General features: G+C 39.3%; 2 protein-coding genes across 10 annotated transcripts in view; one reads left to right on the top strand and one right to left on the bottom strand.

The window, feature by feature from the left end:
• Window positions 1–9,251, top strand: part of LOC136438993 (vinculin-like) — a 33,380-nt gene extending 24,129 nt beyond the window's left edge. For 4 of the 9 annotated variants that reach the window (XM_066434079.1, XM_066434077.1, XM_066434078.1 and 1 more), the window contains 7 exons: window positions 1,460–1,522; window positions 2,412–2,527; window positions 2,881–3,004; window positions 3,268–3,358; window positions 4,019–4,036; window positions 4,609–4,771; window positions 7,233–9,251. In XM_066434079.1, the coding sequence (XP_066290176.1) occupies window positions 1,460–1,522; window positions 2,412–2,527; window positions 2,881–3,004; window positions 3,268–3,358; window positions 4,019–4,036; window positions 4,609–4,771; window positions 7,233–7,338 (681 nt within the window). In that variant the 3' untranslated portion in view covers window positions 7,339–9,251. Of the gene's footprint in view, window positions 1–1,459; window positions 1,523–2,411; window positions 2,528–2,880; window positions 3,005–3,267; window positions 3,359–4,018; window positions 4,037–4,608; window positions 6,448–7,232 lie in introns of those variants that run through there. The other 5 variants (XM_066434084.1, XM_066434082.1, XM_066434081.1 and 2 more) reach the window with 4 other exon arrangements.
• On the bottom strand, window positions 8,838–11,133 carry LOC136439001 (uncharacterized protein SCO4629-like). The gene is made up of 3 exons (XM_066434096.1): window positions 10,873–11,133; window positions 10,372–10,495; window positions 8,838–9,954 (listed from the first exon to the last, which is right to left on the bottom strand). Exons 1-3 carry the CDS (start codon window positions 10,942–10,944, stop codon window positions 9,497–9,499), a joined length of 654 nt encoding a protein of 217 aa, XP_066290193.1. The 5' UTR covers window positions 10,945–11,133; the 3' UTR covers window positions 8,838–9,496.
• Window positions 11,134–12,146: the final 1,013 nt, after the last annotated feature.

The following is a 12,146-nucleotide window of genomic DNA, read 5'->3' as shown; positions in this document are numbered from 1 at the left end:
TGATTCCCCATTGACCTCATTGTTTTCAAATTGAAAAATGGATGGATGGATGTTATGCTTTTTAGGTTTGTAGGTTGCACGTCATTGGTGGTTGTTATTGGTATAAAGGGATGCACGTACTGTTAGATATGGCAATAGATAGGTGTCAGTGTGGACACTGGTAATTACCATTATTAGTATTAGTATATTTGGTTGCAATTATGATAAATGGATGTCAGTTTAGCATTGTGTTGTAATTAGCATGATGGTGGAATTGCTGGTTGTAGGAGTCTTCATACATGTAGATTGATGTTAGCATGGAACAAGACTGTAATAGACAGGTTGTAATATCAGTTGTAATGCATACTGTGGTAGCCTGCATCCCAGGATGGTACAGTTATATTGATGCTGGTACAATATCTGATGATTATCTGATTAAGTATATAGCCTGGATACAGTCTGGTTGGGGTTATGTTTGCTGCAATAGTTACTGAAGCTCCCAATAGACTGATCCCATAGCCCTGCTCAGCTCCGTCGAAATGTAAAAATGCATAAATGCAAAATAAAAACACAAAAATGACACTGTTTGACGGACATGCAGCCATTGGTCGAACTGCTGGACAGTCAGGCTCAGTTTGTGGTCACTCAGTATTGAAGCAAAAGCAAGCCCACCCAACCAGGATGTAATTCCGGCCAAATGGAAACTATCTCACGGATAAAGATTGTTTTGCAGGCAATAAAAAGGAACATTTTGAGGCTTTTATATGAATTAATGAAACACTCACTAGCAATTTTTACTATATTTTCATGCAACATACATGTAAGGCTGCACCAAGTAATTTTTATGAATGACGTCCTTTGGAGACCCTAAATCTAATGCGGGAGCGCGAAAAAAAAACAAGAAGGGCTGAAAAAAACAAGATGCCTAGATTTGAAATATAATAGTCCACGACTCATGTTAGGACACAAATTGAATGAGAGAACATAATGTAACAACTAAAAAATTTTATTCATCATGAAAACAGCAATAATTTGAATATATCTTTTTGTCCTGTCCTGTTTTACGTTAATCTTATGATTTGAGGCACTGTCGTAACTCTTTGGTCATAGTTACAGGAAGCGGAATTTCTTGGGTTTTTTTCTGGGAATAGACCGAAATCAATGCGCGCGCGGACGTCATCCATAAAAATTACTTGGTGCAGCCTAACAATGGAAACAGTATACCATCTTATGCATGTAGATATGCCATTGACAGAAATTTTGCAATATGTGAATGGATGAAAAAGTGTAAATGAGGATATAATCATTCTCTGCTGCTATCCTGCTAATATTTTGAACTGTAATATTTCTGTTTTCTCCTGCTTTTGTTTTTCTTGCGCCCTCACATTATCTTGCTTCTGCAATTCTGTTTGTGGAAATTGATTTTATGATAGTCTTATTGCTTCTTACTTATGACCTTTCAACCCCAACCCTTCCCAAGACGGATTCAGAAGATGAAGAGATGGCTTTCCCCGTAGATCCCAATGCCAACGAGCAAATCATGGTACAGTAGTCTGTCTGTCCCCTCTGTCCCTCTCACATATTCCAACTACATGTAACACCAGTCACTGACACTTTTCCTCCTCCTCGTGTGCTTTTACTTCAACCAAGATCAGTAGTGCTGTTTTGTGTGCTGCCTGTTTGTTGCTTTTTGTGTTGATGTGTGTAAATGTGCTACATGTAAGTGTAACAGAGCAGAGAAAAATAGTCCCCTTTTGTAGGGGATAAGAGATGTTGCCTAGGTTGACACCCTGCTGCACATGTACATCGTGCATGTACAAGTTGTGTCATTCCTTGTACTCAACATGCATGTAACACTTCATCCAGCCAGATTGAAGTGTATAACATGTGCTGTGAACATCCATGTACATTTGTACACCTGTCTGACTGATGACTGCATGGGCAGTACTTATGGTTCCTTTCTTCACCTCTTCGCTCTCATTTTCCTTTGATAACCTGACCTGTCCACCTCTTCTGCATGTTCTAATCCAGAGTGCCTTGATTCTCTCTTCTCAATGCTCCTCCTTTGGTAGTACAATTGCCAAATTAGGGTAGGTACTTGTATAATACCTCCTGTAGTTCCTTATTCGCTTCTATTCGCTACACTATGCTGTTACCTGAATTGGCTTTCTAACTAGCCTAGCTTTGTTGTCTTTCTACTTTTAAACTGTTTCAGTTCACTCACGTATGGATTAGATCTATTCTTCTCACTTTGCATGAGTGCTTTATTTGGATGCATGTTGATTATGGCCACAACGTTCCAGGTACATTTGGAGATCAGGACCACTTGCACAGGAATGGATGCATAGCAATGCCACAGCAAGTGCACTTCTGCACAAGGGTGCTAGAGGGGGCTTCTGCTAAACTAGTGTCCTGCCTGACTTCTCTCCTAGGTTGCAGCCCATCAGCTTCACTTGGAAGCCCAGAAATGGTCCAGCAAGGGCAACGAGATTGTTGCCGCAGCCAAGAAGATGGCGCTTCTTATGGCAGAGATGAGTCGTCTGGTCAGGTACTTAAGACATCATGCGATAGTCATTTTTCTCACTCTTATGTTTCTTGTAGCCTCCAGGTTTCTTCTAGAATCCCAGATTTCTGTGATGCCTGTTTGCTCCCTCCCCCCCTATCTAGAATCTGTATGTATTTGTAAGAAAACATCAGAAGCATTGAAACAATATTACCAATCTATTTTTACTTTTCTCCCTGCTGATTTAGCCTTGTACTAAATTTGAACTGTTTACAGTATCAGGCAACGAGATAAGGGATTAATTTTTCTGTCAGTACATTTAATAGTGACAAATTTTTGTGGCTCTTGTGAAATGAATTCCATGTTGAAAATTAGTTGTACCATCTATACGCCTTTAGAGGTGAAGGAGGCAACAAGAGAGACCTCATCCGAGTTGCAAAGGAGATCGCTTTGGTTGCAGACGAGGTCACACGATTGGCCAAGGAAGTTGCCAAACAGTGCACAGACAAGAGGATACGAACGGTACCTTTATGAACTTCTGAACTGAAGATACCTAATTATGCATGATTCAAAGTAGTACTGGTACACTTTAAAGGGAGATGCTTGAAGTCTGAGTCACTACCTATTATACCTGCATCTCTGTGCTGTAAAAATCTTAGGAAATGTATTTCCATCCGAAAATGGGAAAGTGTTCTAAGAAATATACTTGCAAATTTTATGCAATGTAAGTGTTGCTTTCTACATTCCCCTTGTAATATGTCTATTCTCCCCCCCCCCCTCTACAGAGCCTACTGCAGGTTTGCGAGCGTATCCCCACCATCAGCACGCAGCTGAAGATCCTGTCCACAGTCAAGGCCACTATGATCGGACAGTCAAGTAAGACATTACTACATGTCAAATCACAACTTTCTGTCGCTACCATACCAGATGGTGTTTTGAGTCTGTCGCTTCTGTGCAAGACTGTAGCTTAACCCTTATATAAGTATATAATCACTTTTGTCTTTATCATACAGTTGTATCAGCCCATTGTCAGGCTTTTTGACGTGTAAAAAAAAAGCAAAAATAAGGGACATACTCTAACAATGCATCCTTAGCTGTCCAAATTGACAAGATTGTTCCTCACAAGAAAGTTCCCATGCCCTTACCCAATGCACTCTACCAATGCTGTAATTCTTGTTCTCTGTTTACAACAGTACTGTAACAGTCTCAACTGTTGCATTTTTCTTCTGATATAATTGTGTCAAGTGTGCAATGTCAGCATCGCTATAACCTTACACTCACAACCGTTCCTATGCAACTGACAAAACTTGCTCTTTTCTTTCCATGGACTAAATACAAAACTGTACCTGCTTCTTCGTGGTAAGCCTAATGTCGTCTTCTGTACGTGGTTCCATCAGTCTTTTGTGTCACTACCATCTCATCTCTGCTTTGTTTCTTTCCTGTGTTAATGTACACTTACATTTTTTTTTTCTTTCTATCCTGTGTTGATGGAAATTTTTCCTTTTTTCTCCTGTGTGTCCTTTCCAACACTGCCAGCTCCAGATTCCAATACAGGTTGACCCCTTCCACCTTGTTTTGCTGGCATTAGCATATAATCTACAGACATTGTCATTGTGTATGCTGTAACTTTCATTAGCATTTACCTGCCTGGTTACAATTGTCCACCACTTTGTAACACAGTTTGTTTCATAGATCTCTAGTGCACTTTCCCCAGTATGCAGCAGTGCATTAATTATACTGGGGGACATTGCATTGGAGATCTCTTTCAATGCATTTTTACGGTGGCATATCTTTATGACCAGGCGGAATTATGTTAGTAGATGTTACATGCTTGTCTTGTCTTGTCTTGTCTCAAACATGCTTCTGCTCTTCGTTTGTCATTCGTGATGTGCTGCATCAGTAGTGTAGTCAAACCTTTCAGTGAAAGGTTTTTATTACCAGTTCTTAGCCTTATGCAGGAAGGCTTCATGAATGTCAGTATTTTCTCTCAAATTTGTTTTTTTACCATATCAATTTTTAAAACATTCGATAGTTAGAGTTTAGAAGGAAGTAAAAAATGTGCCAATTTGAAGTTGAGGAGTAAATCTTCATCTACCTGTCACCTAAATCTTTTTTCCTACTTGCAGATGTAGACAGTGAAGAAGTGGACCAGGCAACGGAGATGTTGGTCCACAACGCTCAGAACCTCATGCAGTCCGTGAAGGAGACTGTACGCGAGGCTGAGGCAGCCTCCATCAAGATCCGCACAGACGCAGGCATCACGCTCCGCTGGGTCCGGAAGAAGCCATGGTACCAGTGAAGTCCTTCTGACTGGCCTGATGTGTACTTGTAAAACTGGAGTCCAAGGGGGGAGGGGGGCACCTGCAGAGTACTTACTGCTGCCATTTTCCAATGGAATATCTTTCAATCTTTCGATCCACATCTTTCATTCATTTATGCAAGGAAAGAGAAGAAAGTTGGGTATGATGCCCCCCACCCTTCCCCTTGGATTCCTGTTAGCTAACCAATGACATGGTGCTCAGGCATGCAGAAAGCATGCACACTGCAACTTGAACCGTGACTGTTAACTCATGTTTTGTAATTTGCTGTGTTGAGGCTACTGATCTGACCAAAGTTCTGTGATAGATAAGGATACCCAATATCAAGCATTTTGCCATTCAGCTCTGAGAATGCACTGCATCAAACTAATAACTATTCTAAAGTTATAGGCATGTTTTTATCTCAACTTTATCAATGACTTGTTCCTCACAGAATCTGTATCATATTTGCCAGCATTTGCATTGATAGGCAAATAATAGTAAAAGTTTAGATTAATGGCCAAATCATTGTTGTAATGATTGCTAACGTTACATGACATACTGAATTTTGCTGTTGTAAAACATCCAAAGTCTTAATGACTTTCTGAAAATGTAAAAATTATTCAAACTCTTCCATCAATCACTTGATTACAGAAGTTTAGGCTGAAGTAGACAGGTATATGTCTTCCTATGTAGTTTAAAATTTTATTCCTGGAATTTTTTGTGCAAATCAGAATCCTAAGCGTTTCTCTACGTAATTCTGAAATGATCAATGTCGATAAAGTACCTTTTATTACATGCTTAGAACTGCAAACAGTAGTGGTAGCATTGGAGGAAACCATCAGTGATTCAGTGATTTTTGACGACTTTTGCCAAAATATATGCAGTTAAATGCTAGTACATGTATCTATATTTAGATGCATATATGTACAGATATATAGAAATAGCTAGGTTCAACAATCTGAGATATACGTACCACTCTGTAACATGCAAAGGTAGTGTTTTATATTTACTATCCTATATAGGCAATATTCAAAGAACTCAAATATTTTTATAGAACTTAGGACACTGCCTAGTATATTGGTAGGTTGTATAAGTCAAAGATTGTTTTTCAAAGAAATATATTGCAAATCTAGTAAGGACACATGCACTTAAGTGAAATTAAACAGGATGCCATCAAAATTATTATGCATGTTATATACATGTATGCAACAGGAAATACCGTCAGTATCCCTTTTGGAAGGTTGGATATTAACTTTCAACAGGGTGTACTTGTGCAGCTGAAATCTTTCGTAAGTTCACGAGGCGGCACAGTGATGACTTACTAGTAGCATACATTTTCCATGAATAATCAAAGATACCATTTATCCACAGCTTTTAAATGAGATAATGCCCACTTTAACTTCAAATGTTACTAGCTATTGCATTGCTTGTTGATTTTCTACTGAGAATGTAGAGAAGTAGATTACCTTCATATCTCTTTGGCTTGCGTATCCACATCAAGCAGATTGCTAAATTATGTGTAGTATTTAGCTCATGACTATGCCACTGTATGTAGAATTTCTGTTTATAAATGTCAAGAATTGTGCCTTATGCAATGATGTGTTAAAGAAATAAATGAATGCTGCACTTGGTTAGACTGACAAATAAAAGAGAGAGCTTGCTTTAGCATGTGGCTGTGTGTGGATGACTTGGGCATGGAGGCACAAGTTGTACATGTATATACATGTATGAATAGTTACCAAGAATGTGTTCTCAGCCAGTATGAACAGTAACTGCCATGAAGCAAAGTGTATGCAGCCCGACTCCAATTTCAGGTTTTGCCTGCTAATTCCGTAGCTTGTGACTAACTGACTCCCTCCCCTTGGCCCTGTAGGAGTATGTCTGGCATGGGGAACTTGCTGCATCTTGGAGCTACACAGCTCCATCTGGAAGTTAACATTAACAAGCACTTGTACACAAACACACATGCGCTCACACACACACACACACACACACACACACACACACACAGTTTGAGAAACATGAAAAAATAGAAAAATCGTGGCAGGGAAAATTGTGTGAAAAAATCTGCACCCAGCAGATAGACACATAATTTGCAGAAAGTTGAAAGGTAAAAATTTGAAGGGTAAGACAAAAGTTAGCACCTCAATTTGACTGATGTGTGATCAATGCTATGCATGTTACAGCGTTACATTCTACAAGACCATTACTAAACCTTAAACCTTATTTTGAAAGCTCACTCCTTACTAAATCTATCCTTGAAGCATAATAATATGTAATTGAAACAATCAGATTCTTTCAATATTTGTCTTATCATTTCTGGATTCTCAAACCATGTTATTGAGTAACTTTTCTACTTTCTACTTTGTTTTTCCCCACCTGTCTTCCCTCCACCTTTTTCTGTTTTCCCGTTTCTGTTCGTCCAATGTGTGATGATGGTGACATCATAGGGAGGAGGAGCAAGCTTTGCAAGAATCCAAGATTTTCGACAGCATTGAGAAGCAGATGAAAACCGGAAAGGGATACAAATACAAGGGGATGCCAGGGGTCATATAATTTCTTTTAGTCAAGAAAAGAGAGGAGTGGATATATAACCTTAAGAGTAACAGGCCTCTGTAAAAGGCCAGAAAATGAGAACTGTTGTTAAAGAGCATTATAACATCATATATGCACATTGGGGGTGGTGTAGAAAATTGTGAACATTTCTTACAGAGCCTAAAGAAGCAGGCGGTGTTTTAAGGACAAGTCATCAGCCTGAAAATACATGTAAGTGCCATCTTAAGTTGTGAAGACTAGTTTTTCAATGTCATTAGGGGATTTAAAATGACCCTTTTAACTTTGAAAAACTCAGGGCCTACACACTCAAAATCTATTAAACAGTAACTTTTACAGCAGTCTTTGGTCAGTCTTCTGTTTCCCCCTCTAGATCTTCCCAAACTTACTCTACAGTTGAAGAGAAGATGTATGGAAGTATTATTACAGTAACTGCTCTGTCAGTGCCCAGGTCCAGGCCTGGGAGCCCAGTCATTGATCATTGTCAGCCTGAGTAAGACATATGTAGAATGGTACAGTAGAGGCTAAGTGGAAACTACAGTGAAATACATGTGTTGGTTGGGGAGGGGGTTGGGTAGACACTGCCAGTGCATTACCTGTTAACAAGTGACAGACCGACTGATTCAGAAGGAAACTACACTCTAGTATACTTCTTATTTATAAGTATCCTTAATGTACAATTCTTATATCCATGCTTCGCAATCTACAGTGGCCAGTATTGCAGATATCAGGTCAAAATTGATATCAGTTTTATTTGAAGTGAGTGAAACTTACAAAATGGGCACCACCTGTATGAATCATGTGACTGTATCTTGATCATCCATTACAAATAGTGGTCAAGGACTGGGCTCCCATGAATAATTAACAATACTTGTGAACGTTTATTTTAGAAATGGAGAAAACAGTTACTGGTATGATATTGAGGAGTTACAACATTGTTTAAAGGAAACATGACCTCTAAGACTTTTACCATTAAGTGCTCAAGTTGTCGGCTTGTTTTATTTTGCGTTGTAGCATTGAACTCTAAGGGCTGTAATTTAGACATGACCACATGTACATGTGTATGCCCATACAAGTGTATCTCTCCTAATATTGCTGTTTGTTAGTGAGACCCCTCTCTACACCTATGGATATTTGAATTATGGACACCATACATCTGTATTTGTTAAGTGTTCCCTTTTAGTGATGTTTTGTTCCCAGGTGCTCTTTTAATTGACGTATCATCCTTCTTTGATACATGTGTACTATGTATTTGGTGCTATCCTCCTAGCTTTTGGTGAACATTAACTTGCATATATTATTGTAATTTTGCTTGTCATATGCACCAATGTCAAAATCCCTGTAGGTTTAGATCATTAGCTATTGAAAATAGATAATCAACTGTTCATCTAAACATGAAGTAAAGTACATTTAAGTAAAGCATAACCTTAGTGGCATTTGCTTTGAAAGGAAACTCTACTTGCTAGACTAAAAAAAAAACTGAGATGTATGCAACGTATAAGTGTATTTTGTTACTCATTCATTGTGTTTTCAAATGAACAGTGCCAGCAACAGTTGACTTAACCCAAAGTCTCATCGAGTACAAGTCACAGTGTAGGAAACAGTTACACATGATTCAGGTAAATAATGAGAATGACCCTAGGTTACAAAATAGTGTTAACTTTGAAGTTTAAAAATCATGTCAAAAATATATGAGGTATTAGACATAATAATCCCATCGTAAAATCTGCTTCCAATGTAAGATGAGTAAAGCTCCCCATCAACCACATAACTTATCTCTTTGTTTAAGAAAGAGGCAAGGAAAGAATATACACATTGTTAGTGTAAGTGCTGCTGTGCTGACTAGTTGGCAGGAGGACTGTTTTCATGTTTACTTCACAGCATAAACATTTTTTGAATAAAGAAATGATTTTCTATTATTGTCTTCATCTTAATGTATATTTTGCCACCTGCACACCAATAAGTTGAGAAGTACAGGTATGAGTATCAGATTAACTTTGGCCAGCTAGCATTGTAACACTAGATTAACTTTGGCACTCTAAAGCAAAGTCAAGCACATCTTATTTCGTTCTTTGAATACTAGGTCTATGAAAAACCACATAGGGTAGTAACTGGCAAGGTATTGGCTACAGAGAATGATTCAATCAACTTTTCTGCGGGCCTAGTATTTCCATTTATATCCTGCTTCCATAAGTTTCTCATATGCTTCCCACACCTCAGCAGGTATTTCTTGGTATATTTGGAAACCCTTTTCTGGGTAGGTATGGACCCTGTACAGATCACTCAACATGATCTCAACAGTGTTCTTCATTGGGCCCACTTCATCATTTGCATAGTCGTGGAAACTTATTCTCGGTGAGGTAACATACAAGGATGTTTCTTCTACGTTCCCTGGCCATTGTTTCATAAAGGTTGCGTAGGCCCTCCGTTCCATGTAAGGTTTCTGAACAAGGATGATACTGCTGGTAGGGATGTCATGCTCCTGTAAGAGTTTGTAAGACAAGAGCACATTTTGTCCTGAGTTGGATGCCTTGTTTTCCACCAAGATTTTGTCAGGTGGGACGCCTGTCGCCACAGCAATGTCATGGAAGATGTCTGCTTCTGGTCGGTCCCATACACCTAGTATATGTGATGCATCAAAGTCATGGTTACTAAGGATGACATGAAAGACATACAACATCATATGGTAATAGCTCTTCAACTAATTGATGCTAGTCTCAAAAGTTCCTACCATTATTAAATAGTACAAAGGCTCAGAAGCAAGTAGTCTGACCAAGGAGGTTTTATGATCTGACTCTGAGTTGACACAGAAGAATTTGTACACCATACACATATCAGTATAGAATATTATGTCCAGTGCCTTGACAAAGTTCTATTGATTGAATTGCTTACGTTTATGTTAATCCAGCAGCAAGAAAAGTCCAGACTCATTTAAGGAATTCTAGTGTTGTATTTGTTGGTAGATGTATTATGTTAGTTTATCATTGAGAAAAACTAGCCTTGTCGAAGTGAAATATAGTTTGATGCAGTACATACCTTCTGTAAGATTTCCCAGCCCCCCTGAGAAGAGGAGCCACGGTGCCCATCCCTGGAGCCACAGCTCAGCTGCGTACTCCGCAACACGTCTGTCATGGCTCCCAAATACCACAATCACGTCACTCTGGGATGAACCAATACAGCAATCATTGATGACTGCAAGCTATCAAAGTCATATTGTAACAGTAATGGGTTACATAATATCAAACGATATTTGAATTCAATGGAGGGTGTTTGCCAGAGCTAAATTATTGTAGGAAACGGCGTCACGACCAGATAAGCGGTAATTGCCTTGATTGCAGTTAAAACATTTGGACAATGAACCGCCCCTGCCACGTGTCCAGAAGAAAACTCGGCGCAACCTCTTCCACATAATCACAAAGCCCCCATGACCCTAGCCTCCGTTGCAGGCTCTGATGCGGCTTTTGGGGCTTCTGCAAAATAATATGTTTTGCAGCCGCGTCAGAGCCTGCAACGGAGGCTACCATGACCCCCACTCACCTTTCTCAGTTCGTGTCCCATAGACATGTAATTCCAAATCGTCTCGCCGAGTTTGACATGGTTCTTCTCCATAGCTTTGGCTGCTTTTGATTGAGTGTCACATGCACTAAGAAGTTCGACAAAAATATAACACGGACCAAAAACAGTGAATTACAAACGCCCTTTTTCTCTACAGTTGACCTTTTGTCGTCTGCTACCCGGCTATCAATATCACTTCCGGGTTAAACGTCACTATGGTAACGAAGCTGCAAGCAGACGTCTGGCTTCGGTTTGCCTTCGTAAGTTTTTTCCCTCGGACAATTGATATGTTTTGTCTCCATTGGAATTAAGCAAATCCATGAATAGAACTCTTTGAAACGAAAACATGATTGACACACTTTATTTCCTTCCAGTCCCTGTATAACGTTAACGTTACATAAGTACATGGGCTAAGAAAATATCAACATGGGAAACACACACGAGGTACCCTAAAAACGATAACAACCTGTATGCCAATATGTAAGAACATTAACGTTAGGTAATGTTACATAGTTGTTTTTTTTTAATTTACAAACCAGTGTTTGGGCAATCACAGCCTCACTTTCAGTCTTTTCTTTTAAAAGAAGGAAAGAGTCAGCTATCTTTAGAAACATGAATATCTATCAATAAGGACCTGTTTGCGATGTTGAAACATTTTGACGAAATACACAGAGAGAGTTATTTCCACATGTTGATAGTGGCATGAATATCTTTTCGGCATTTCTGTCTGTGATTTTGGAATGGCGCGCTACTACTGAAAAGAAAGCAATATTCAGCAGCAGTCAGCGAGTAATATCAGCGGACTGAGGTTCAACTTGGTTAGACACAACTACTTCCTTCAGTACACTGCAGCATTCTGGGGCGTCTTCGGGGTAATAAAGGCAGCAGCCGGATTCATCTCTTAGATAATAACAGAGACGTGGGTACGTACTGTAAAGAGCAGCTGGCGACTGTGAATCCCACCAAGCTATAATTGAGTTTTTAAATAACGCACCACCAAGGAGGTTGCAATAATCTTGTATCTTTTCAGGATATTCAACTTGGCATATACAGTCCATCAGCCCCATGATTATGGCAAATATGCCTAAAATAATAAAAGGCGGAACTAGAATGGGGAACATAAACAGCCATATCAGGAAAACGACTAGTGTAAAAAGAAGAGACAACAGAACGAACAAGATCCCTTTTCCTCGAAAGAAGTCAGTACAGTGTCGCTTTCTGTCCAAATAACAAAGCATGCAACCAATAATCCATGG

This window comes from Branchiostoma lanceolatum, chromosome 7 (assembly GCF_035083965.1).
Source record: "Branchiostoma lanceolatum isolate klBraLanc5 chromosome 7, klBraLanc5.hap2, whole genome shotgun sequence".
Lineage (NCBI taxonomy): Eukaryota > Metazoa > Chordata > Leptocardii > Amphioxiformes > Branchiostomatidae > Branchiostoma > Branchiostoma lanceolatum.
The sequence above is the reverse complement of the archived record's forward strand: the minus strand, read 5'-3'. Positions and strand labels throughout refer to the sequence as shown.

Excerpts from the sequence above, each read along its gene's own strand:
- LOC136439001 (XM_066434096.1), bottom strand. The coding sequence starts at position 10,944 with ATGGAGAAGAACCATGTCAAACTCGGCGAGACGATTTGGAATTACATG. Across the intron at positions 10,496-10,872 it reads TGGGACACGAACTGAGAAAG|AGTGACGTGATTGTGGTATT; the intron begins GTGAGTGGGGGT and ends GGTTCATCCCAG. Across the intron at positions 9,955-10,371 it reads GCTGGGAAATCTTACAGAAG|GTGTATGGGACCGACCAGAA; the intron begins GTATGTACTGCA and ends CACATATACTAG.